The 23,234-nt window shown below is 44.2% G+C and overlaps 1 protein-coding gene across 3 annotated transcripts in view; it reads right to left on the bottom strand.

Annotated features, from left to right (window-relative positions):
• The window catches only part of PCNT (pericentrin), an 86,034-nt gene that overhangs the window by 19,232 nt on the left and 43,568 nt on the right, over positions 1 to 23,234 (bottom strand). The window contains exons 27-41 of one of the 3 annotated variants that reach the window (XM_066575721.1): positions 22,361 to 22,381; positions 21,892 to 22,128; positions 20,397 to 20,567; positions 18,240 to 18,392; positions 18,006 to 18,140; positions 8,362 to 9,276; positions 7,960 to 8,130; positions 6,968 to 7,396; positions 6,690 to 6,780; positions 3,299 to 3,411; positions 2,920 to 3,117; positions 2,450 to 2,614; positions 2,135 to 2,330; positions 1,352 to 1,586; positions 1,069 to 1,210 (exon numbers count right to left, since the gene is read on the bottom strand). In XM_066575721.1, the coding sequence (XP_066431818.1) occupies positions 1,069 to 1,210; positions 1,352 to 1,586; positions 2,135 to 2,330; positions 2,450 to 2,614; positions 2,920 to 3,117; positions 3,299 to 3,411; positions 6,690 to 6,780; positions 6,968 to 7,396; positions 7,960 to 8,130; positions 8,362 to 9,276; positions 18,006 to 18,140; positions 18,240 to 18,392; positions 20,397 to 20,567; positions 21,892 to 22,128; positions 22,361 to 22,381 (3,372 nt within the window). The remainder of the gene's footprint in view (positions 1 to 1,068; positions 1,211 to 1,351; positions 1,587 to 2,134; positions 2,331 to 2,449; positions 2,615 to 2,919; positions 3,118 to 3,298; positions 3,412 to 6,689; positions 6,781 to 6,967; positions 7,397 to 7,959; positions 8,131 to 8,361; positions 9,277 to 18,005; positions 18,141 to 18,239; positions 18,393 to 20,396; positions 20,568 to 21,891; positions 22,129 to 22,360; positions 22,382 to 23,234) is intronic. The other 2 variants (XM_066575722.1, XM_066575723.1) reach the window with 2 other exon arrangements.

Genomic DNA, 23,234 nt, shown 5'->3' on the forward strand with positions numbered 1-23,234 from the left:
GCTCATGAACGGATTTCTACCACGTTCCCCGCGGCGGAAATCTGCGGCTATTAGGTTCTACTGAACCCTATAGCTTTCTGCCTGCCAATGCTCACATGCGGAATTCTACCGCTGATTTCCGCAGCGGGAAATAAATCACAGCATGTTCCATTTGCCGCAGATTTACGCCGTGGGAGGCCTCCATTAATATAGCATAAATGGAGACCGCAGAAATCTGCGATCACTCGCAGGCACTTCTTTGCTTTTAATCGCAGTACTCCCGTGGAGTCAATACACGGGCGTATCCCGCAACGCTTTTGGGAATGAGCCCTAAAAGTTGAGGGACTATAGATGAAAAACAAACATTCCGCCGGTAACATCCTCTGGCGCCCCGACCACTTATGAATTCCTTGTACCATAGCAGTTACGGAGGCCAATGACAGCCAAAAAGAGTCCTACAAGTTTCAGAATAAATGTATTCCTTCCTCAGGGATGGGCTTTACACAGCTACTGGGCATCCTTTTATAGCATTATTTGTCCATTGATTGATAACTGACATTGACGCGGGATATTGGTGTTTATTCATAGGTTGATTTAGTTAAACAATATATGGTATAGTACTGCTATACTTTTGCATAACTTGCATTTTGTACTAAGCTTTTTTTTTTTTAAACTACTTTTTTAGTGGACTGGTATAGTCTGATCATATGTCCAATATACTGCAATACATCATCAGTACTGCACTATATTGTACATTTACAGACAGACATTAAGCCCTGCTAAAGAACTTAGAAGGCTCCAGGCTAGCAGGGAAACTGAATGGCACCCTGTAATCTTGTCACAGTAGCTCCTCAAGAGACCTAAAAAAACTGCCCCCTCCCTTTGTCAGGCCATTTAGATGCTGCTGTCAGTACCAACAGCAGCATCGAAAATGCTTAAAAAACTGGAAGTTATGCCCAATTCTGGCCTGCTGCATAAGCAGTGGGCTCTGCTCTCAAGCCAGAGTCATACACTGATACCCAACATCAGCTGTACATGTATGGTAGATGGCAGCAAGGCGTTTTTTTTTTTCTTTTTCAAATGCCTTACCTGCAAAGACTGTTCTTTGATATCCAAATTCCTTTGAATAAGAGACCTCTCTTCATCAAATCTCCGTTTTTCTACTTGGCTTTCAGTTTGGATCGTCTTTATATAATCAGACATAGCCCTTTCTTTATTTTCCAGCTCATCCCTAAATGAGAAAGTAACAAAACATGAAGTTTGCATTTTCATGGATAAGTAAAAACTAATGGAATTAACCACAAGGAAGTTAACATGAGAGGAAAATGTATTGTGTGAGTCACAATTAAACTTGACCATTTCTGAATCATACCTCAGTTTGGACGTTTCCATCTGAATCGCTTTCTGTAGCTCCTTTTGTGATCTTCTGAGACTCTCGATCTCCAGCGCTTTTTCTTCTAGCTCCGTATGTAGATTAGAAATAGTCGCTTGTTCCTGGAGCAGGAGCTTGTACTGCTCCGTTGCTCGTTCCTTCTCACGTGACAGAGATCCTTTCAAGTCTTCGCCAATGGAAGCTTCCTGTTGTAGTTTGTACTCCAACAACTCAACTGAAAAAACAAAAGATTTCATTTCAGACATTTTTAACATTGCTGCAATTACACAAGATGTGAGCATAAGTAGAAAGTGCTAAAGTGTTGCTGCAGATTATAAGGAGCTCCTGCTAAAACGTCAAATTTAAAATGAGGTATGACTCCGCTTCTCCAACTTGGAGAGCAACCTCTGGTCTTACTAACTGCAGCCTGGAAGGCAGAAATGCGGATGACTATAGTGAGGTCACCAAAATGGAAAGGTACTGTACATTTTCCTTCACTCAGTGCACCTTTATCCTCTACCCAATATGTACACACATAGCCAAAAAAAATTGAATACTTAGTTCATGGTCTGCTACGGATCCATATTGGACCTCTGGCTCAGATTTTATACAGAGCTCTTTACATTCTGAAGTGAAAAAAAAAATTGGGATCACTGCATTTGGAGAAGATTTGGTGCCCAACAGACACACACCATGGCACTTGGTGTTTACAGCACTGCAATGCATGTCTCTGGGTAAACCAGGCTTTTCGGTGTGGATGAGCCATAAAAACCGTCTACTTACCTTGTCTGCGTAGTTGGTGTTCTCTTGTATGTCCCTTTTCCTCAGTACTGGTAAGAGTATCCTGCAATTTTTGAAGTTTCTCCTGATTTTGTAGATGAGCCATACGCAATTGTGAACGAAGGTCCTGAATTTCAGAGAGCAGACTACTACGATCAACAGCAAGGACATGCTCTAGGACAAGACGCTTCTGCTCCTCCTGCAAATAAGAAATGTAGTTGTTTTTATCCTCCTTCAAGGAATAATTTTCAATATACTGCAAAAAGTTCATAAAACAAACCAAAATACTCAGTACAAGCATTTTTAATATTTGCCAACCTGTTGCTTAATTATATGCTCCACTTTTTCCGACAGTAAGTTTTTGTCTCCCGAGCCATGCCGAATATCAGACTGAAGCTCCAATCGCAGATATTCTCGCTCACTTTCCAACAGCGCCTGCACACTCTGCAACAGGTCCCTTCTCCAATCCAACGTGGAGATTTCCTAGTAATGAATATTGAAGCCATGCTTTACATTTAGGGATGCACTGCTCTGTGAGCTTCATTGCAAAGTTAGGCTCTGTTCAGATTTCCGTTCCATGATGGAACCGAAAAATGGAAATCTGAACAGAGCCTAACAAACGGTTTCTGATAGTTCTACAAGTTGGTCTGAACAATAGGGGCCAATCTTCGACAACAATGTTCAAAATTGGCAGTACGAGTAAAAGACCTAGAGAAAAAAAAGGCAAAAACACGCAACATGCAGAAGACATGGACAGTCACACTTTTTAACATTTGGAAAACCTATACCTTATCTCCTTTGTCAGCAGCATGGGCTAAAGCGGAACTCAGTGATTGGATGGTTTCTTGCAAGCTCTGCTTCTCCTTCTGCCAAGTATCTATCTTAAACGCAAGATCAGAACTGTCTGGAATGGTGGACTTCACCAGAGGACGTTCAGACAACTCTAGGATTTTGCAGCTTTCCTCATGCACCAGATTCAACATACTCTGCACATAGTGAGGAGACATGATACAGTTACAGCTGAATGGTCCACAAAGTGTGAAACATTTGAGTTTAAGATAACACCCCATGCATCACATTGAGTATTGGCATGACAAGATAAAAGGCTATAGGTATACCTGAAAAAGTGAAAGAAAAAAACCCAAAAAAGTTATGATGAAAGATTACCTGCAGCTGTGTAGAAAGCCCTGTGGTGTGCGAGGAATCCATGCTTTGTTTAATGTGAAGCAAGTTCTCCATATAATTTAGCTCAGACTTGTTGTCAACTTCAGGTCTGTAATCTATAACGAAAACATTTTCAGTAAAGACATAATTGCAGGAGCAGGCTGTGTGAAGTTTGCCACAATTAATGCAAAAATCCCTCCAAAAAACAGCAGTTTCTGGGGTAGGGTTGCATTTTAAAGCCATGTGAATTCACCACTCCTGCTTTCCAGTAACCAATTAAAGGGTTAACTAAGAGAAACATCTAGGATGTTATATTTACATCCATGCAGCACTGATGTGCTGTTCATAGTGACATTTACAGAAAAGAAAAAAAATTGAAAAAAATATTTAAGCACCAATAGTGGAAATGACTCTGCGTAAGTGTCCCCAAGCTCCACTGCCACTCTGTAAATCAAGCAAGTATCCAGATCTGCCATTGTACCAGACTTCAGGAGAGGACTAAAAAGGCTCCCCAAAGCTGCATAGGCATGACTTGTGTTGGGGACTCACCATGCTAAGTCATCAGAGATCACCTCAGGTGACCCCATGGTTGGTGGCAAGCAGAGCAATTAGGGCTGTTCTGTTCCGCTTTGTCTTCTTGAAGGAGGTGATAACAATGTGTTTGATGCAGCATTGTTCCCCCTCCCCACCTGGGGATTATCAGGGAAGTTAAATCATCCCCGATTCTCATCTACAGAGGAAAAGTAAAAATAAACTAAAAAAGGATTTAGCTCAGTGCCTGCAGGAGGGGTATAGCTGGTAGGAGGAGCTAAAAACTTTTCTTGCTTAGTGCCCACCTCCTAGTGGCAGTAGCTATAACCAATGTTTTTTGTGTCCCCTAGTGACATGGAGAGAGAGATGTGTGTTCATATGTTCTGCAATAAAGTAGACTTTATACAGATATTCATCCTCTAAAGTTTGGTGTAGTGGCAAATCTGGATACTTGAGTATTTACTAACATCAATACACTAGGCTAGGGATTGGCTGCAGCACTCATGTGCCAGAAGAGCCAGTTATTACTCCCAGGATGTAAGCAAAGAACAGCGGTGCAGAACTAGAAATGGATTTAAGAGAAGAGTACTCTTTTTGCGCTACTCTTTAGTGACAGGCCTATTTTGTGACATCGTCATCAAGCCATTTTCCAATTTTTTTTTCTTCATTGTATTGAAATAGCCATAATTTTAATTTTTGCCAGATGAGGGCTTGCTTTTTGCAGAACAAGTTATATTTTTTTTATGGCACAACTCTGGGGTAACATGTTTTATAAATCTTATTAGTTTTTGGGGTGTAAAAACCCTGAAGAATTCCACCATTGCTTTTGGGGGTTTTGCTTTATTGATGTTCATTATATGGCAAAAAATACATGTAACGCTCTGGACCAGCATGATTATGGTGAATATATATTTACGTCTAATGTGTTTCTACTTATGCACATGACTATTTAAATCACTTTATTTACCGAACCTATCTCTCAAGAGCAAAATAAAAAAGGATTCTAATCTTAGTTTATTTCTTCTAAGGCCTCCTTCCCACGAGCGTGACGGGCTCCGCAGCGTAATATTACGCTGTGAAGCCCGTCACGGCGCCCCCCAGAGCCCCTATACTTACCTGCGGGAGATAGCGTGAAATCGCTTCCCCGCCCACCACCGCCGCGTCACCGCTCGTCACCGCTCGTCACCGCCCACCGCTCTCGCGTCACCAGCCGTGTCACGTGACGCGGCCGGACCGCGTCATTTGGCGTCATGTGACGCTCGGCGGTGGGCGGGAAAGCGTTTTTTCACGCTATCTCCCGCTGGTTACAGCGGGAGATAGCGTGAATGGACGGCTTCCATTGACTGCAATGGAAGCCGTCAGTGCGTACAGCCCGTCCTCACCCGCAGAAAATAGAGCATGCTGCGGGTGAGGACGGGAGAAATCGCGGTGCGTAATTCCGCGGTGGAATTACGCATCGTGAGCATGGAGCTATTAGGTTCAATAGAACCTAATAGCTGCGTGCAACGCAGCGGATTTTCGCCGCGAATTACGCGGCGGAAATCCGTTCGTGGGAAGGAGGCCTTACGGCGTTCACACTGTGGCAGATCAATACTATTACTACAATTCCAAATTCATGTATTTTATTTATTTTTTTTTACTACCTTTACACAAAAATACCTTGGGCCGGCTGCACATGACCAGGTCAGAGTCCGCAGCCAAATCAGACCCTGTGCCTGGCCAATGTCCACGCTTACATGTAATTTCTTCTTTTGTTCTGTATTGCGGATGGTCCACATGGCTCACCGTTGGACATACGGAGAACAGAATTCTTTTTTTAAACCCATGCTTTTCCCAAGTCATCGCCTAGCAATGACGTGGAATCCATGACCGTTCTGCAACGTCAATTGCGGAAGGGCCGCAGGCCGGATGGCTTCCATTGACATTTTAATATATAAATATAGCATAAAGGAAATTATATATAACATTTTTTAAAGTCTCTCAAGTAGACTTGAAGAGAAGATTGCCTTACTTCTGTATTGCAGTATACTATGCATAGGAGACCTGTGCTGGCTTAAAAGGAGTTTTCCGTGGAAATACTATTGAGGACCTATCCTCAGGATAGGTCATCAATAGTTGATTGGCTGGGGTCCGCCGCTCAGGACCCAACTGATCAGCTGTGCAGGAACATGCTGTCAGCTCCGCAATAACAGGTCGGAGCGGAAGCCTCTGTGCCGGTCTCCAATGTAGGGGAAAACGCTTGTAACTGCAGGCACGGCTCCCATTGATTTTATTGAGAACCGTGCCTGCACTTACAAGCGCCGGCCACTACGCGGAGGTCGGTGCAGAGGTTTCTGCTCCGACAGCATGCGCCCACACAGCTGATCGGTCGGGGTCCCAAGCATCGGAGCCCGGACGATCAACTATTGATGACCTATCCTGAGGATAGGTCATCAATAGTATTTCCACGGAAAACCTTTTAAAACCTGCACTGCCATTAAAACGTGATTGTAAGCATAAGCCCCTAACGACCGCCGCAAAAATGTATATAGAAGTCACTGAGTTAATATTTGCTGTTATTAATTAAACTTTTTGACAACCCCTTTAAGAAAAGAAGTTATCCAGCCAAAGAGAAGCAGAGTACAGTGCTTGGCAGTCTCCAACAGTCCTACAGGGATGAAAGCAGCAGCGGCACACATACTTGACTGCTACTCCATTCATATAGGAGGACATGGGACCCCTGTTCTAGTGAATGGCGGAGGAACCCCGGAGTCCGATTCCACTGATGAAACGCTTCTCCACCCATCTTGTGGATAGGAGAGGACTTAAAAAAAAAAAAAAAATTTTTTAAACTTAACTGATACATGATACAATTTACACTTACCCGGGTCAAATTTTTCAGACTCCATCTGCTCATCCCTGGAGCTCCTCAGGTCATCACAAGAGCCATAATTTGTGTCTCCTGCATCTCTTAGCTGAAGGAAAAACATTTTATTATAGCTTCTTACAAAAATCATGCAAGATTCCCCACAAATGCCACTTAAAGCAGGCTCACTGTTTACAGTGTAAATACTGTACCTAATTTTGAAGTTGTGGCTTGTACCTCGTGCATCCATGAGATTTTTTACACACATACATACAAGCAGAAATAGTTAAACTTACTGGACTCTCCCTCTGGGTGGAGAAATTGCTTTCAGATATAGATGGTGTGCTAGATCCTAAAAGATCACTGTGTTCAGGTCTTTTAAGGAAGGAAGATTTCGATCTCATAATCTCAGCACTGGGATCAATACTTAGGTCAGAGAAGGGGGTCAGTGTTCTCAGACTGTGGATTGCTTCCTCTTGTTTTCGAACCATTTCTGGGGAATCCCAAGTACTCAAGTCTGTTAGGCTTTCAGAGAAGCTCCCTTCCTTTGCATGTCTTGACAGATCAGGCTTATGATTCACATCTTCTAAGTTCTTTTGGGGTAAATCCCCAGACATCAGCGCAATCATGGCTTCCTGATTCACTAGAGCATCGTGCAATTTCTTGACCTGCGTACCAAGATTCTGGGAATGCGTCTGCAACTCCGCTACACAAGTTTCTCGTTTCTGTTTTTTAAAGAAAAATTACAATAATTTCTAGCAATACTTAAGAGGACATCTGTCACCATCTTTATGCTTTCCTCTGAGGCCAGCATAATGTAGTGACGGGCACACTGACTACATTGATAGGTCTGCTGTATTTATCATTGCAATAGTTTGGCAGAAACTTTCATTTCATTAGCAGCCAGACAACTAGTCCGTGACATCATGTGCTGCAGCCTGGCCCTCATTCCCCATCGGGTTAGCCAGTCACGCCATCCTCTGGCCGCTGACAGTAGCCTCCCCATTACTGTGCATAGAGAGACCGGTGTCAATCAGTAGCCACAGTGCAAGGGGAACATGGCTAACCCCACGGGTGGGCCACAGTGTATGATGATTGAGGAATTGTCCTTTGTGTAGCTGCTACAGGTTTTTACCAAGCTACCGCATAGATACATACAGTAGACATAAGTGGAATAGCCAACCAATGATATGTGCCATAGATTAGCGGTGTCTGTGGTATTATATCTTGAGTATATAGCAACGCAACAAAATCGCTGTACATTGTAAATTATCTTTGATGTCCCCACCTGCAGCTGCTGTATAACATCTTGGGCTTTAGCTTCTCTTTGCTCACACTCGGCACGCAACTCCTCTAGTTCATTCTTCATGTTGGAAAGCTCTTCCTGTGCATTCTGAAAATCAGTTTCTCGCAAACGTGCCAAATTCTCTGCAGTATTTAACTGCTCTTTCAGGGTAACCTAAAGAACGAACAGTTTCATGATAAATACGAAATATACTTTTGCATTTCACTGCTATGAACTCTATAGACGGCCCATCTTCAGTTTTAACGCTTGCTGTTCATGAGTACAGCAGAATAATGATGTTCCACATCAGAGCACTCGTTTATGACTCAAGAAGAAAAAAAGTACCATATGTACCGCAGTAGCAGCACAACTATAAGGACAATACAGCAACATGTCAGGGCTCACCAAATTGGGGACTGCTTGCAATTCCATATATTCATCCTCTGTTTGGGTTTGCATTTCTCCAGTGACAACCTGAGCTTTCTCCTCCCAATCGCTGAGAAGCTGCTTCAGATCCTGAATTTCTCGCTTGCTTTCTTCCTCTTTCTCCCTTTGTTCATTGGAACATCTAGCCATTAAATCTTGAAGAGAAATCCTCTCTTCTTGCACTCTTTGTAAGTCTGTTCTGGCAGCTTCTAGAGACTGTGCACTTTGAGCCAGCTGATTCTCAAATTCTGCTCGATCACCAACATTTTGCTCCTGCATGGTTTGCACTAATAGTTCTTTTTCCATAAGGAAGCCATTTGTCTCCCGCAATCTATCTTGAAGCTCTTGAAGCTGAGAGGAGAGGTTGACAATTTGGGCTTCTCGCTCTGAAAGTCGACTATGAAGAAGGTCCCGCTCCTCCTGCAGATTTCCATGTTGTACTAGCAGGGTCTCTACTGCTTGTTCCTGCTGCCTGCCAGACTCTTGTAAATTGAGCAAATTCCTTTCAAGAACCTCAATTTCAGTGATGTGCAGAGATTCTCTCTCTTCCAGTTTTTGTTGCAATGATTCCAATTCAGCCGTATATGAGGCCTGAGTGTCTTCTAGCCTTTCTGGTGTTGCGCTTCCTCCTTGTAATTGTTGAGCTCCTTTCCTCAGTTCCCGTCGCAGGTTCTCCACCTCGCCAAGCCCCAGCTGATCCAAACTTTCCTGACTATCACTGATTTCATGTCTGTTCGGACCCAACTGTTCCAACTCTTGTTGCAATTTTTCAATCACTTCGTGAAGCTGCTCAACTTCCTCCTGTTTGTCCTTGCGTAATCTGTCCAAGTCACTGCGAAGAAGTTCAATAAGTGATCTAAATTCCTCCACTTCTGCAGATTCAGAGCGTGTTGCCTGGATTTGGGAGAAATAAAAAGAAAAATAAGTTTTTACACACTTCCTTAAAGTGCATGTGCTATGACATTAGAATAGTAACTCTTCCTGCTGTGTGGCTTTAGAGAGGTATTTCCAAACAGACCTTTATGGCTTATCTACAGTGCGACATGTGGGACCCACATTTGATGCATTTCTGCCATGGCTTGTTGATATGCATAAAAGCCTGAGATGGGAATACACATTTATTGCCAGCTTTATCGTACTACTGGGAGGCCTAAATACAGCAAATTGCCGTACTAAGAAGGGATGCTTTTACCCCTTCAGTGGCAGGTTTAGGTAGTCATCAGCACATTTCAACACTGATTTTTAGGAGATTTTCTGGGCATTAAAGCCCGATCTCTTTTTAGTCACTCTGGGTAGTAGGGCTGTACTAAGAATATCACTGCCGGGGGCGTGGCCAGCGACCAAGATGGACGGTCGCACCTGAGTGCAGCTCCCCAGGGGATCCCAAAATCCTGTAATTATCCTGGCCGCTCACCCTTAAATTGCTTACCGGACCGGACACTGCCCTAACTCAGCTGCGGCTGCTGGCTCGTGCTGAGGAGCCCAGCTTTCCCCGGAGTCCCTCTGCACTGCACCGGACGAATATTGGCGGGAACGGCCGGCGCGCCAACATCCTCCTACCGCCGTCTTTACCCTCAAACCTGGGTCCGGCACCCGACAGGCGCCTGCATTCCCCTGCTGCCGCTGAAGACTGGGAAAACACTCTGCTCCCTGGGAAAAGAGTAGAGCACCAAGGGGACATAGAAACAGACCGCGCACCAGCACCCCTTCACCGCCGGCCCCGGAAGTACCTGACGCGGCGCTCCACTGTGGGACCCTGCCATCACGGGGTGAGTCACCATCTATCATCCGAACCCCGGAGCGCCCTGCGTCGGACGAGCGCGGCACCGGAACGGCCCTGCGCCGGAGCCCGCTGCAACACCGCCGCTACCCTCGGCCGGCGCCGAAAGAACCCCGCTGGACCCCCACTACTCACCTCCCTTCACCTCCGCTGACGATCGGGGGACGTTTCGACCCCCCCCAACTAGCGGCCCGAGCCCGGGGGGAGCCGAGGGGTTAGAACTGCACACCGGCGCCCCCTCACTGCCGAACCCGGGCGCGCCGGACACAGCAAGCCGCTTCCACCCCCGAAGTGCAAACGGCATTAGACAGACCCCGCTGGTCGGCTGCCTCCTACTCCCTCCCGGCATCTTCCACCGACCGGGGGATACCCCGCTCCCTGCTATAGTGCCCGTACAGCAGAAGAGGATCGCACCATGCGCCATCACCCCTTCACTGACGGCCCTGGGTGCATTATACGCGCCGCACCTGCTTCAGCCAGCGCAGAGGAAACATCCTACCCCGCACCTAAACTTCAAGCCGACAGGCTAGAGAAAACCGGAGGGTGACCGCAGTATCCGCATTGAACACCTGGCCGGGTAGGGTTCCCGGGCGTAGAAACCCACGGCCCGTAGGCCCATCCGGTGCGCATTCTGGGGGAAGACGGGGGAAGAGGGGATAATCTGGTGGACAGTGACAAACCACATATAGCTACAAAAGACCCCCCCCCCCCAGCTGACACCGATAGCCAATCGGTAATCATAGCCGAAAACGCAGAGGGCTATTACAGTCCACCCCCCCCCCCTCCCCCGAAAAAAAGGCAACGCAGCCTGTGACACTTTTTCCAAAATTGCTCTTCACTAACAAAGCAATATAGATATACTCCTTACTTGCCAGAGACCATACGGCTAAACAGGCCCGACGCCACTAAAACTAAACGATTACCGGGGACCTTATTCCGAACTGGAGAGTAACCCCCAAGACCCATAAGGAAGAAACACGAACGGTTCCATTAAATTAAACAAGATAACATTGCAATATTGGCAAGTAGCTCACTGACTGCATAGATTACATAACTACCCACCATGAGCACCCGCGCCAAAGGCGGCACCGCCGCAGAGAGACTTAAAGAATTCTCCCGCACTGAGGGAACTGAACAGACACCACGTTCGTCCCGGACCACACAGGTCAGAGATAATGAAACCGACTCGGGACAAAACCCAGAACCTACCCTGCGTCAATTACTAGAAGCCATAAATAATTGCAAGTCCTCCCTTACTGGGAAAATAGATGAAGTTAAATCAGACGTAACCTTGCTGCGACAAGACCTACAAAACATACGGGGCAGGATGCACGAAATGGAAGACCGAATCTCTTCTGTAGAAGACACCCTACACCCGCTCCCAAAAGCAGTCCAAAAAGCAGTGAGACAAGCAGAATTCTGTCAGTCCAAAACAGATGATCTCGAAAACCGGCTACGTTGCAACAATGTACGTATAATAGGCCTCCCAGAGAGAGTCGAGGGCTCCCAACCAGAATCCTTCGCAGAAAACTGGCTCAAAACTATGCTGGGCGAAGACCTTTTCAACCGCCTTCACGGTAGAAAGAGCCCATCGAGTCCCGACCAAACCACCAATACCAGGCGCCCCACCGCGACCACTTCTGGCAAGAATCCTGAACTGTAAAGACCGGGATACAATACTGCGTCAGGCCAGACTGAAAGGCCCCCTTAAATATAACAACGCGACGATCTCTATTTTCCCTGATTTTTCAGCGGACTTGCAGAAACAAAGAGCCTCTTTCATGGACATCAAGAAGAAACTCCGCGACAGAGGCATTCAATATTCCATGGTATACCCAGCCCGCTTACGGATTGCGACAAACAACAAAGTGATCTTTCTGCAGACCCCAGCTGAAGCCATGTAGTGGATCCGTATGCATCCGGTGTCGTCCGGGTCAGAGTAACCCGTGCAGCAAGTTAAAGATAATGTAAACTCCCTTAAAGCATACCCAGATGTATGATTCACTGGCTTACAGGCGACATTATAAAAGAATATATCAAGGAGCTGCACCTCTCCTTTAACCATAGATGGGCTCCGAGGTACCGACCGGCCTGGCTACCGCCATAGCGGCAATAGCCTGTGATCTGAAATCCGGTATTACTCCCCTATAGGCCAGAAGAATATCCCCCACTCACAACAACAGCTACTCTCAATCAGATTGTAGCTTACTCTTTTTCTTCTTTTTCCTAAACTTAGTTATCCGCGACATATTCAAGTCAAGCGGAATGTTAATTGTTAACCGTTTAAACTGTTACAAAAGTGTATTGGTTAAGGTACAAGCAAATCTGTGCTGGTATAATATTCCTTCCTTAAAGCCAAAAGAAATATACCCCTATTATCCGAAACACCCGTTCAAGCCACATATCACAATATTATTTAATGTCACTGATATGCCTTAGCTGGAACGTGAGAGGTCTGGGCACCGCCAATAAACGTAAGGCAGTTTTTTCACACATCAAGCAATTTAACCCCCACATCGTGGGCCTACAGGAGACTCACCTCACTATAGATAAAGCAGACTCCCTCAAAAAAACCCTGGGTACAATGGACGAGCCACTCTTTCCACACTTCCCTCTCCAGAGGGGTCTCTATACTTATACACAAATCACTAAGATGGAACCCTATAAACATAAGAAGGGACCCTGACGGTAGATTTGTGTTCGTATACGCCGAAATCGATTCTAAACCATATGTCATTATGTGCATCTACAACCCACCCCACAACAACCTTTACCTTTTACAAGCGGCAATAACATTCGCCCATCAGTACCCCTCGGCATATGTTATTTGCATGGGGGACTTTAATAGGGTAATGAACCCAAATAAAGACAGATTTCACTTGTCCCCCGGACCACACATCCCAGTTAGCTCCCCAATGCAACAACTAGTCGAGAGTATAGGATGGATAGACCTCTGGCGCTCAAGACACCCAGACACCCTTGACTATACATGTCACTCCACAGGCCAAAACACGTTGTCAAGAATTGACTACATACTATCTTCTCCGACACTGGCACTCTACACAACAGATGTAACACACTGCCCACGTGGCATATCTGATCATAGCCCAATACTATTAACTCTTAAATTCCCCAGCCGCAGACTCACCCCTACCTGGAAAATACATCCATTTTGGCTCAAACTCCTAAAAACCAACGACCAGACCCCAACACACATTTCAATGTTTCTGGAGGCCCATGAGAACAATACCCACTACGCCCTAAAGTGGGACACCTTTAAAGCATACCTTAGGGGAAGCCTCAAGTCAGCCATTTCCTATATCAAAAAAACAACATCTCAAACCGACAAAGAACTCGAGATCCAAACAGAAGCCAAAAGAACGTATGTTGCCAACCCCACAGACTTCAACAAAACAAACTGGCTTGGCCTAGCCCGCTTATACAAAATCCAAATATACGAAAAAACCAAACGCAAATTATTCTTTACGAAACAGCACTACTTTGAATTGGGCAACCAATCAAGCCACTTACTGGCGAACCTTATTAAACAGGAGAACCAAGCAAACACAATCCTTAAAATCAAAAACACGCAAGGCACAGAACTCACAGATGCACAATCTATAACAGCTCGGTTCAAAGAATACTACGAAGACCTCTATAGATCATCCTCGGACAAATCTCTCCCTGATACCCTTAATTATTTACAGGACCTAACATTTCCAACACTCTCAACTGAACAAATAGAACAGTTGGAAGCCCCAATAACATTAGAGGAAATCCAACAAACAATCAAAGACATGGCACCCAATAAATCCCCTGGACCTGACGGCCTCCCAATAGAGATATACCGGAAATATGGCGACCAACTAGTTCCTCTCCTACACGAAACTCTTCATCAGGCCCAACTGGGAAAAGCTCTCCCCCCTTCCCTATACGAAGCGTCTATTATAGTCCTCCTAAAACCTGACAAAGACCCAACGGACTGCAACTCATATCGCCCCATCTCATTAGTAAATGTAGATTATAAAATCCTTACCAAAATCCTAGCCACCAGATTGAACCAAGTAATTTTATCTATTATACATCCTGACCAAACGGGTTTCATGCCAGGCAAATCCACCACAATTAATATCCGTAAAGTACAAACAGTGATCCAGTTGGGCAGGAAATACAACATGCCCTGGGCCCTTGTCTCACTGGACATGAGAAAAGCATTCGACTCCCTGGAGTGGAGCTTTTTGAAAGCCTGTTTAACCCGCTTCGGGTTTGGCCCCAGCTTTAGACAATGGATTAATATCATATACAAATCCCCAAAGGCTAATGTGATTGTAAATGGTGTCCCCTCGGCAGAATTCCCACTTACGAAAGGCACCCGTCAGGGATGCCCATTATCCCCAGCTCTATTCGCCATAGCGATAGAAGCCTTGGCAATCCGGTTGAGATCTTCTGCTAACGTAACAGGCATCAGGTGGGGGGGAGTGGAAAGTAAGGTGAGCCTCTACGCGGACGACACCATCCTCTTTTTATCAAACCCGGATGCTTCCTTCTCCAAAGCTATGACCCACATAGACCAATTTTCCCAATTCTCCGGATTATTTGTAAACTGGACGAAATCCACAATTCTGTACACTAACCTTAACCCTAAGACCGATCCCCATGTTGCCAAATATAACCTCGCAACAGTCTCTAGGTTTAGATACCTAGGGATAATCATGTCGCGCGAATACCATAAGGCCATAGAGGATAACATTATTCCCTTACAAGAAACCCTAAGACACAAATTTAAGAAATGGGCCAAATTACCGTTATCAGTAGCGGGCCGTATAAACCTAATCAAAATGGCGATTCAACCTAAATGTTTATACATATTGCAACATATGCCACTTCAGGTCCCTAAACGGCTCTTCCAATCCATTAACTCCCTTATCACGTCATTTGTGTGGAACTCCACCCGCTCTAAACTGAGCCTCACGACACTACAAAGGCCAAAAGATCGAGCGGGAATGGCCCTCCCAGATATTAGATTATACTACTTGGCAGGACAACTAAGGAACATCCAACCATGGTTTCGCTCCAACGATGCCCACGGCAGACCGGTACCTGGCGGAACAAGTAAAAGGCAATAATCTATTAAACTACCTAGAATTCCCAGAATGCACAAACTCAGTCGAAGTACTCCCTTTACACAAGCTGGCGCTTAGTGTTTGGAGAGAAGCTAAAAAACTACAAAAGTTCTATGACGTAATGTCGGACCTCCCTCTTTGGGACAACCCCGGGCTGACAGCCCTGCTTCCCATCCCAGACACTCACTATTGGACCAACCTGGGAATTACCACGATAGGTGACATATACCAAGAAGGAATATTTCCTACATTCACCCAGCTACGCGAACGGCTCCAGACCCCGCAATTGCAGTTATTCAGGTTTTTTCAGCTGAGGCATGCACTGAACACTCAATTCCTCCGACCTCTACCCAAATTTCAAAATTCCCCACGATTGGCATATTAAAGTCACAGGGCCCCAAGGGTCTGATCTCAACCCTTTACACACATTTACTATCAGCAAAGCTAAACTCCAATCCACTTCCCGCCTTCGACAAATGGAAAACTTGTATTCCATCCTTAACACCCGAAGAATGGACAGAAATAGAGGAATCCCACTTAACAGTATCTCCCGCTATAAATAACAAATTGATTCAACTATATATTATCCACCAATCATACCTCACTCCTAGTCGGTTATTTAAAATGGGAAACACCCAATCAAACTCCTGTCATAGGTGCAACCAATCAAATGCGGACTTCTGGCATTTAATTTGGAACTGCCCAGCCATTAAGACCTACTGGTCCAATGTAATACTCGAGATAAACCAATTGCTAGAACCCCCCCTCATTATAAGCACAGACCCCAAGATAATCCTGTTTGGAATATTGGAGGAGGAGCAATGGCCAAAATATATTTCTATATTTCTTAAAGAAACACTTTTTCTAGCACGTAAAGTGGTAGCCATGCATTGGATGGCCACAGACCCACCCTCGACCACACAATGGATTCAACTCGTAAACTCGATAATCCCATACGAAAAAATCATATACCAAAACAGAGGGTGTCCAAACAAACATTACAAGATCTGGGGCCCATGGCTGGAGTCCTACTCCACACTACCAGCAGACTAAACAACATACCAGCAAGAATAAGACTAAAAAAAGAACACGACCAGCACAGATTGCTTTAGATTAATATGTTATGTTTAAGTTTATACCATATCCAAGACATATACAATACAAAGAATTTATCTTGTTAGATAAAAAATAAGAAATTCGTTAATAAAGTATGAAGATACAGTTAGAGTAAATTTCAGTCGAAAATAACTATGCTGCAGTTTCAAAGAATATTGTTTCCCCCTCCCCCCCCCCCTCTTTTTTTTTTTCCCTTTCCTCTCCTCCCCCCCCCCCCCCATCTGCTCTGTATTTTTTTTATTTTTTTTTTAATTCAGTAAAACCTACAAATGCATAAACATGTGTATGTATGATATAAGGCTGATCTCTAACTCTATATAATTTTCCTTTCTGTGTCGCATAATTTGTGTGACAAATAAAGCGAAGTTAAAAAAAAAAAAAAAAAATATCACTGCCAACAGCCAGAATTTGAGGAAAAAAATAAAACCAATACCTCGTATTTATAGATATTTTTGTAGGAAGCAGTCTGGCTTTAAAACGTAGTGGGGAACCCAAGGCGTTAGTACCACTTGTGTGGTGTAGGGCAGCCAGCCGGGCTTTATTGCCTAGGCATCACTAATAGGTTGTAAGCTAGTAGAGTGCATCACTGGGATGGTCACCCTTTCTATGTGCAAGTATAATACTAAGCAGCCACTTTCCCCAATATTTGGTAGGTGTGCGAGTGCTTGCTCATCTGTATTTTGCACCTGTGCAATACTCCTCCATATTGCTACTAGCCCCTCTGTATGCTGTTGAAAAATGGTGTTCATACCTGTCCTTGTAAAATCCAAAGCTTTATTGTTCCATATTTAAAAATGGATCGGCAACGTTTCAACCAATATGGTCTTTGTCAAGCCTTGACAAAGACCACATTGGTTAAAACGTTGCTGACCGATTTTTAAATATGGAACAATAAAGCTTTGGATTTTATTGATCTATCTCTATGCTGCCGTCTACTTATGAACACTGGATTGATTTGGGGACTTTTTGGTTCATTATCCCTACTTCACGGCTCTGCATTGCTTCTTCTTCCCCACCCTGACTGGGCTATAGTAGAGGAGGGAGTGCTGTTGGATTCTACACCTGCAGACATACCTGTCCTTGTATCTCTACATCAGTATATATGCAAGTATGGCTACCGATAGCGATTTTCTGAATTGCTATAGCATGTCCTTTTTCAGTGATTTGTGAGGAGCAGGCTGTACTCTATCACTTCATGGGGACTAACCTAATATTTCTCAGTCAGTTGGCTCCCATTCATTTATGCTACTGTAAAACAAACACCCTGCTGCACCGTCTACACAGACAATATAGGAATAAAGGACGTCTCCAACATGGTCACTCTGAGATTTTCTTTAAAGTGACTGACGTTGACTGCATGCTCATACCGAAAATCTCAATCATTGATAGAACCGCCCATTGGACTCAAACCCATAATAAGCAGAGAATTAACTAAAAGACAAGTTATGGTATTGTTGGAAGCTTCAATATGCCAAACTGCTCTGCTACTCCTGCTCTACAACCTGATGCCAGTAGGCTGGACAACATTTTTAATGGTGACATTCCTATTATTTCTAATATTCACTATACATATGTCAAAGTATACACATAAAATCAGTCTTTACGTGTTGCTGCAATCTCAAGATCTGCTCATTCAAGTGGTCAATCTCTTGGTTCTTCTCCTGAAGCAATGCTTGAGGAAGCTGCAAGGTAGAGCTAGCACCACCAGCATGTTGGGATTGCATAGTAGACATTTCATCCTGTTATACAAAAAATATAAAAAAAATAAATAAATAAAACAAAACACTATTACACACAGTCAAATTATATAAAATAGCTTTTTAGGATTATATGCTTGCCTTTAGCTGCAAATATGCCTCCTGAGATTGCTGCACAGCTTGCTCATACTGCTTACGCTGGATGTCAAGCTGCAGGTTAAGCTGAAAGACTTCCTCCGTTTTGTTCATTAATTCTTCTCTGAACTGCTCGAGCTGCTCAACCAAACTTTCCGCCTGTGTAGTAAAAATATATAATATAATAATCATCTTTATTTGTATAGCGCCAACTTATTCCGCAGCGCTTAACGTTAGTGTATGCACAGACATTGCAAACTAAATCTGCAGCAAAGGCTACGAGCCATTCACTTAGTGTCAAGCAATGAATGAAATCTGCGGTGAAAATCTATTGCTTTTCCACAATAAATCGAGAAAGCTCCAGATCCGAAATTCTGCAGCATGTCTATTCACCAATGAAAAGTTTTCCACGGCGGGTCAATGGGGCTTGTTAGAACCAATTTCACCTATATTGTACTGTGCAAAATTTCAGTTGTAGAAAGCATTCTGAAATGCCAGTGTGACCTCCCCCTTAAAAAAAGCAGATAAAAGCGACACAATCTTATTAGTATGGGGTATAGAGTTCCTTAGACAAAAATTCCTTCTGCCCGACATGGGAAGGCATGGTAGAACAAGCTAAAAATCCAAGTTTTATTTAACCTGGTAGCAAGAGTGTCAAAACTACATCACGAGCCTCTGTTCTTAGGTCAGAATTTTGCGCCAAGTAAGGCTCCCTGTCCATGAGCCGCCGCCCGGGAGCCAGCAGATGGATCTCCACGGTGAGCCTATCTGACAAATAGGCTCACTGCGGAGAATCGCGGCAATTCGCAGCATGCTGCAGTTTTCCGGCAACGAGTGGAGAATCGCTATGATTCTCCACTCATGGACAGGGAGGGGGGGGGGGGCGCTACACTATGGAAAGCGTGCACTGCGTTCCCCACGGCCGGATTATCGCAGCAGGGAACGTAATGCAAAAAACGCCCATGGACAGGCAGCCTTAGTAAATATTAACAGCGAACGGTGCTCTGCTTTTTGGATGTAGAGCTCCGATGCTACTACATAGACTTAGATTTAAAGCAGATGTCACCTGAATATTCTACCATATTTCATATGTAAAAGGGCAACAGTGTGGGGACAGGTCTGCTTTATTAGAGGAAGGAGGGGGGGGAAGGGGAACACATGCAAAAGAATAAAAATATATAAAAGCACAGTTAAGAGTGTCAGCTGCTGTGTATGTAGATTGATGGCGGACTGTCCTATATGCATACAAAGCAGCAAGCAGTCAGCCAGGGGGAGCATTTCCCCTCACGAATACACCGGACTCGTAACTCTGTCCAATTATTTTCTTTTTAAAGGAGTTGTCTAGTTGTAAACTATTGATGACCTATTCTTAGAACAGACCAGCAATAGTACATCGATAGGGGTCCAACTGGGAACTCCACTGATCAGCTGTGCTCTGAGCCAGTGTGCTCATGAACTGAACAGATTTCTGCAGGAAGCAGACAGCCTTGTTCCCACTGCAGTGGCAAGGCTTGGTATTGCAAGCCAAGTTCCTATTGAAATGAAAAGGAATTTAGCCTGCAGTACCAAGTCTTGCCACTGCAGTGGGAACGGCACTATCTGCTTCCTGCAGAAATCAGCTCTGTGCACGAATGAATCGGAGTGGAGAACAGCTAAATGGTAGAGGTCACTGGTGAAGAACCCCTGTCAGTCTATTACATATTCTAAGAATAGGCCACTAATAGTTTACAACCTCTAAGTCTCTATTAGCTGAACTGTACTATTTTTTTTGTTATTTGGCTAATAGAAGTATTGTTTTATCACCATACTGTGTTGCCCTTACATAGGGCTGCATAGGTTTGATGACTAATCCACTTTATTAAACATTCTACAGCCATCATTATACATTGAATACAAGCCATACGCAGTAAGCTCTTGCACGCCCAGCGATGTCAGCAGGTAAAAAATTGGTTTTAATACTTGTTAAACAGAGCTTTTCTGGTGATAGTTTAGTTTTTTTGTCGTCTTCTTCCAAGGAGGGGTAGCATTTTCTTTAGTAATTTACCATAACAGATACACATGCTTTATGGTAAAAGGAACATTCATTTTAAACATATCAAGCATAATGTGCATCCAAAAGTTTGAAGCTGGAGTCAGAAAACAATTTATCATCACTAAACGTACCTCTTTCTCTTTCCTTAGCAGGACCTCTCGCTCTGCCTGCAGCTCTTGCTTTAGGAGATGGTCAGGCTCCCCATCCAAAGGTAGTCTATGGCGGGCCTCGTCAAGCTTCGACTGAAGGGCAGAGATCTGTAGTACGTTATTGTACTGTTGCTGTTGTAATGCTTCTTTGTCCTTAAATCAGAAAGATTAATCATTAACATTTCTATAGCCAGTATGCTAACAGACAAACCAATTAATTGGTCTATGCATCTGTCAGTGCAAAGATCTGCCAAAATCTAAGATCAGGCTGGCAGACATCTTCACAAAAGACAACCTATTTGTACGCAGCATGGGGGCTGTATAAATGCGATCACACCAATGCACCCAGGATACTTCTTAGCTCCGGCCAGTTCACAGTAATGCAGGCTGCCTTTGAGGACACGTGTTGGAGATACGCTACTCCTAAAATGGTCTAGATGACTATATAAAAACTTAAGGATGTACAAAATTAGCAAAGCAGCACTGAACATCTAACCACGCTCACTCTAAAACCATGATGGTATTCAACTTTAAGATTTTCCTCTAACAGTTACGCTAATTTACTAAGTGGGCTGGAATGAACAATCAAAATTTGTCCCCTGTGGCTCTCAATATCCTCAGGAGTCACAAAGACTACAGCATCGTCTCCCCATTCCTCTCCTTCCTGTCTTCAGTTATAAAGATTTCTAAACAAAGGCTGTAGGCAAGGAAAGGAGGAGAACAACAAGATAGAAGGAAGATGTATTAAAAATAATATGAATGATAGAGTACAATTAAACTGTAGTTACTTGTTTCTTAAGCAATCTAAAAGTTTAAGAACCGAATACAGTTCCAAGTGATGATCACAACACCTGAACCAGAGGTAAAAGGAATTTCCCAAGTTGCTAAGCACACCATTTGTGTGCCACTAAGCCCTTAATGTGTTCCTGATGTATAACATTTAAAAAGTCTATTTAAGGTCCATTTACACACACAGATATCTTTCAAAAGAGTGAAAGATCAGTGATCGTTTTGCATAAAAGTACTAATAGGTACTAATTGCTATTAGTACTTATCAGCTTCATTTGCATGCATATAACCTTTTGGGAGCGGTTACAGAACTCAAGAGGTCTGAGCTCTGTATTTAGCTGTATTGTTCAGCTGCAAGCTCCCCTTGGAGAATTCAGCACCATGGACAGCATGAGGTCCTGCTAATCAGCTGTTCTGCTGGTGGGGGTGAGAACTGAAAACAGCTGATACAAGATTATCAGCTGTAATCGGCTCTCCCTGGGCAGAGCACAGCCTGCGGTCCTGCTTATCAGCTGTTCCGCTGAACCAGGGTTTTAAAGCAGAACTGAAAACAGACGTTCGGCAGAAGACTGAAAGATGGGCACATTTAATAATAAATTTAATAGATGGCTTTTGAGCCAATATAGTGTCTAAATGGGGCTTTATACAAAACCTTATCCCCATCTGTAAAGCGTGGACACAGTCTTACCTCTACAAGTTCCTTCTCCATCTTCTGCATTTTTTGCAATTCAGCTTCCAGTAGGCCACAGTTCTTGGCTGCATCAGCATTGCTCAGGGCCGCCTGCTCCAGCTCTTGTATTCTTAACAACATCTTGTCTATTTCTTCATTTCTTTCTACAATCTGCTGCTCCAGTTGTTCCCTTCCTTGAAGCAGTACTTTGTTGTCATCTGCCTTCTCTTTCACTTGAGCTTCCAGAGTCTCAATCTGCAGAGGATACATTAGTTTTAGATCTATTATTCCCTCGAGAGCAGTGCAAGGAGCTAAACTAAAAGCAATAAGGCAAGAAACGCCATGCAGGAATAGTAAGTTAAAGCAAACAAGCAGCTTCTATCTACTATTGAGGGCAGTCATGCAGGAAGATTACTGGATGCATGGGACAATACATGGGTCAATTAGTTAAAGGGAGAATGTCAACTGTAGACACGACCAATCATACCTGACTACTCCAGTGATGGAGCTATGTCATAGTTACACAGGAAGAGGAGGAAAGAAAAAAGACAAAGTATATCATTTAGGTGGTAAAATGACCCAGCAGAAGCTAAATGACAAGGCAGCTAAAGAAACGTTCCCAGAGATCAGCTGAACTCTGCCATTTTGGTTTTCTAAACCCCTTGGCGGCCAAAATTAACAAGAAAAGCTATGGCCTGTCAAATGATTTCCCCGCAGCACCAAAGTATTTGCGAGCGTGCGAAAGTGCAGATCTCCAGTAAATATCATTAGCAGCTCTTTCCACAAGTTGCATCTTGAATAGAGGATGACACACAGGGTATTTCAATCAGGTTTACGTGGTTTAGGGTTTTTGTTCATGGCCTTTAGGGCTTCTTCAGATGACCGTATTGTTGTGGTGGTTGTGTTTTTTTTTCTTAACTAGTAAAAAGGAAAAAATGCCACTACCGTGACTAAGGGCTTATTCAGACGAACGTATATCGGACGGGTATTCACGCCGGCTGATATACGGCATCCCTCTCTGCAGGGAGAGGAGGTTGGAAGATCCGGGAGCAGCGCACTGAGCTCCCGCCCCCTCTCCATCATTTACAATGGGAGGGGGTCGGGACAGGCCGGAGCTAACTCCCATAATTTAGCTCCACCCCACCTCCTCTCATTGCAAATAGTGCCGAGGGGCGGAGCTCAGTGCACTGCTCCCGACTTTTCCAGTCTCCTCCCCCTGCAGAGAGGGACGCTGCATATCGGCCGGCGTGAATACCCGGCCGATATACGTTCGTCTGAATAAGCCCTTAATCACGGTAGACATTATTTCCTTTTTACCAGTTAAAAAAAACAAAACAAAAACACAACCACAACAAACACAC

The sequence above is a fragment of the Eleutherodactylus coqui genome, chromosome 8 (genome assembly GCF_035609145.1).
Source record: "Eleutherodactylus coqui strain aEleCoq1 chromosome 8, aEleCoq1.hap1, whole genome shotgun sequence".
NCBI classification, from domain to species: Eukaryota; Metazoa; Chordata; class Amphibia; order Anura; family Eleutherodactylidae; genus Eleutherodactylus; species Eleutherodactylus coqui.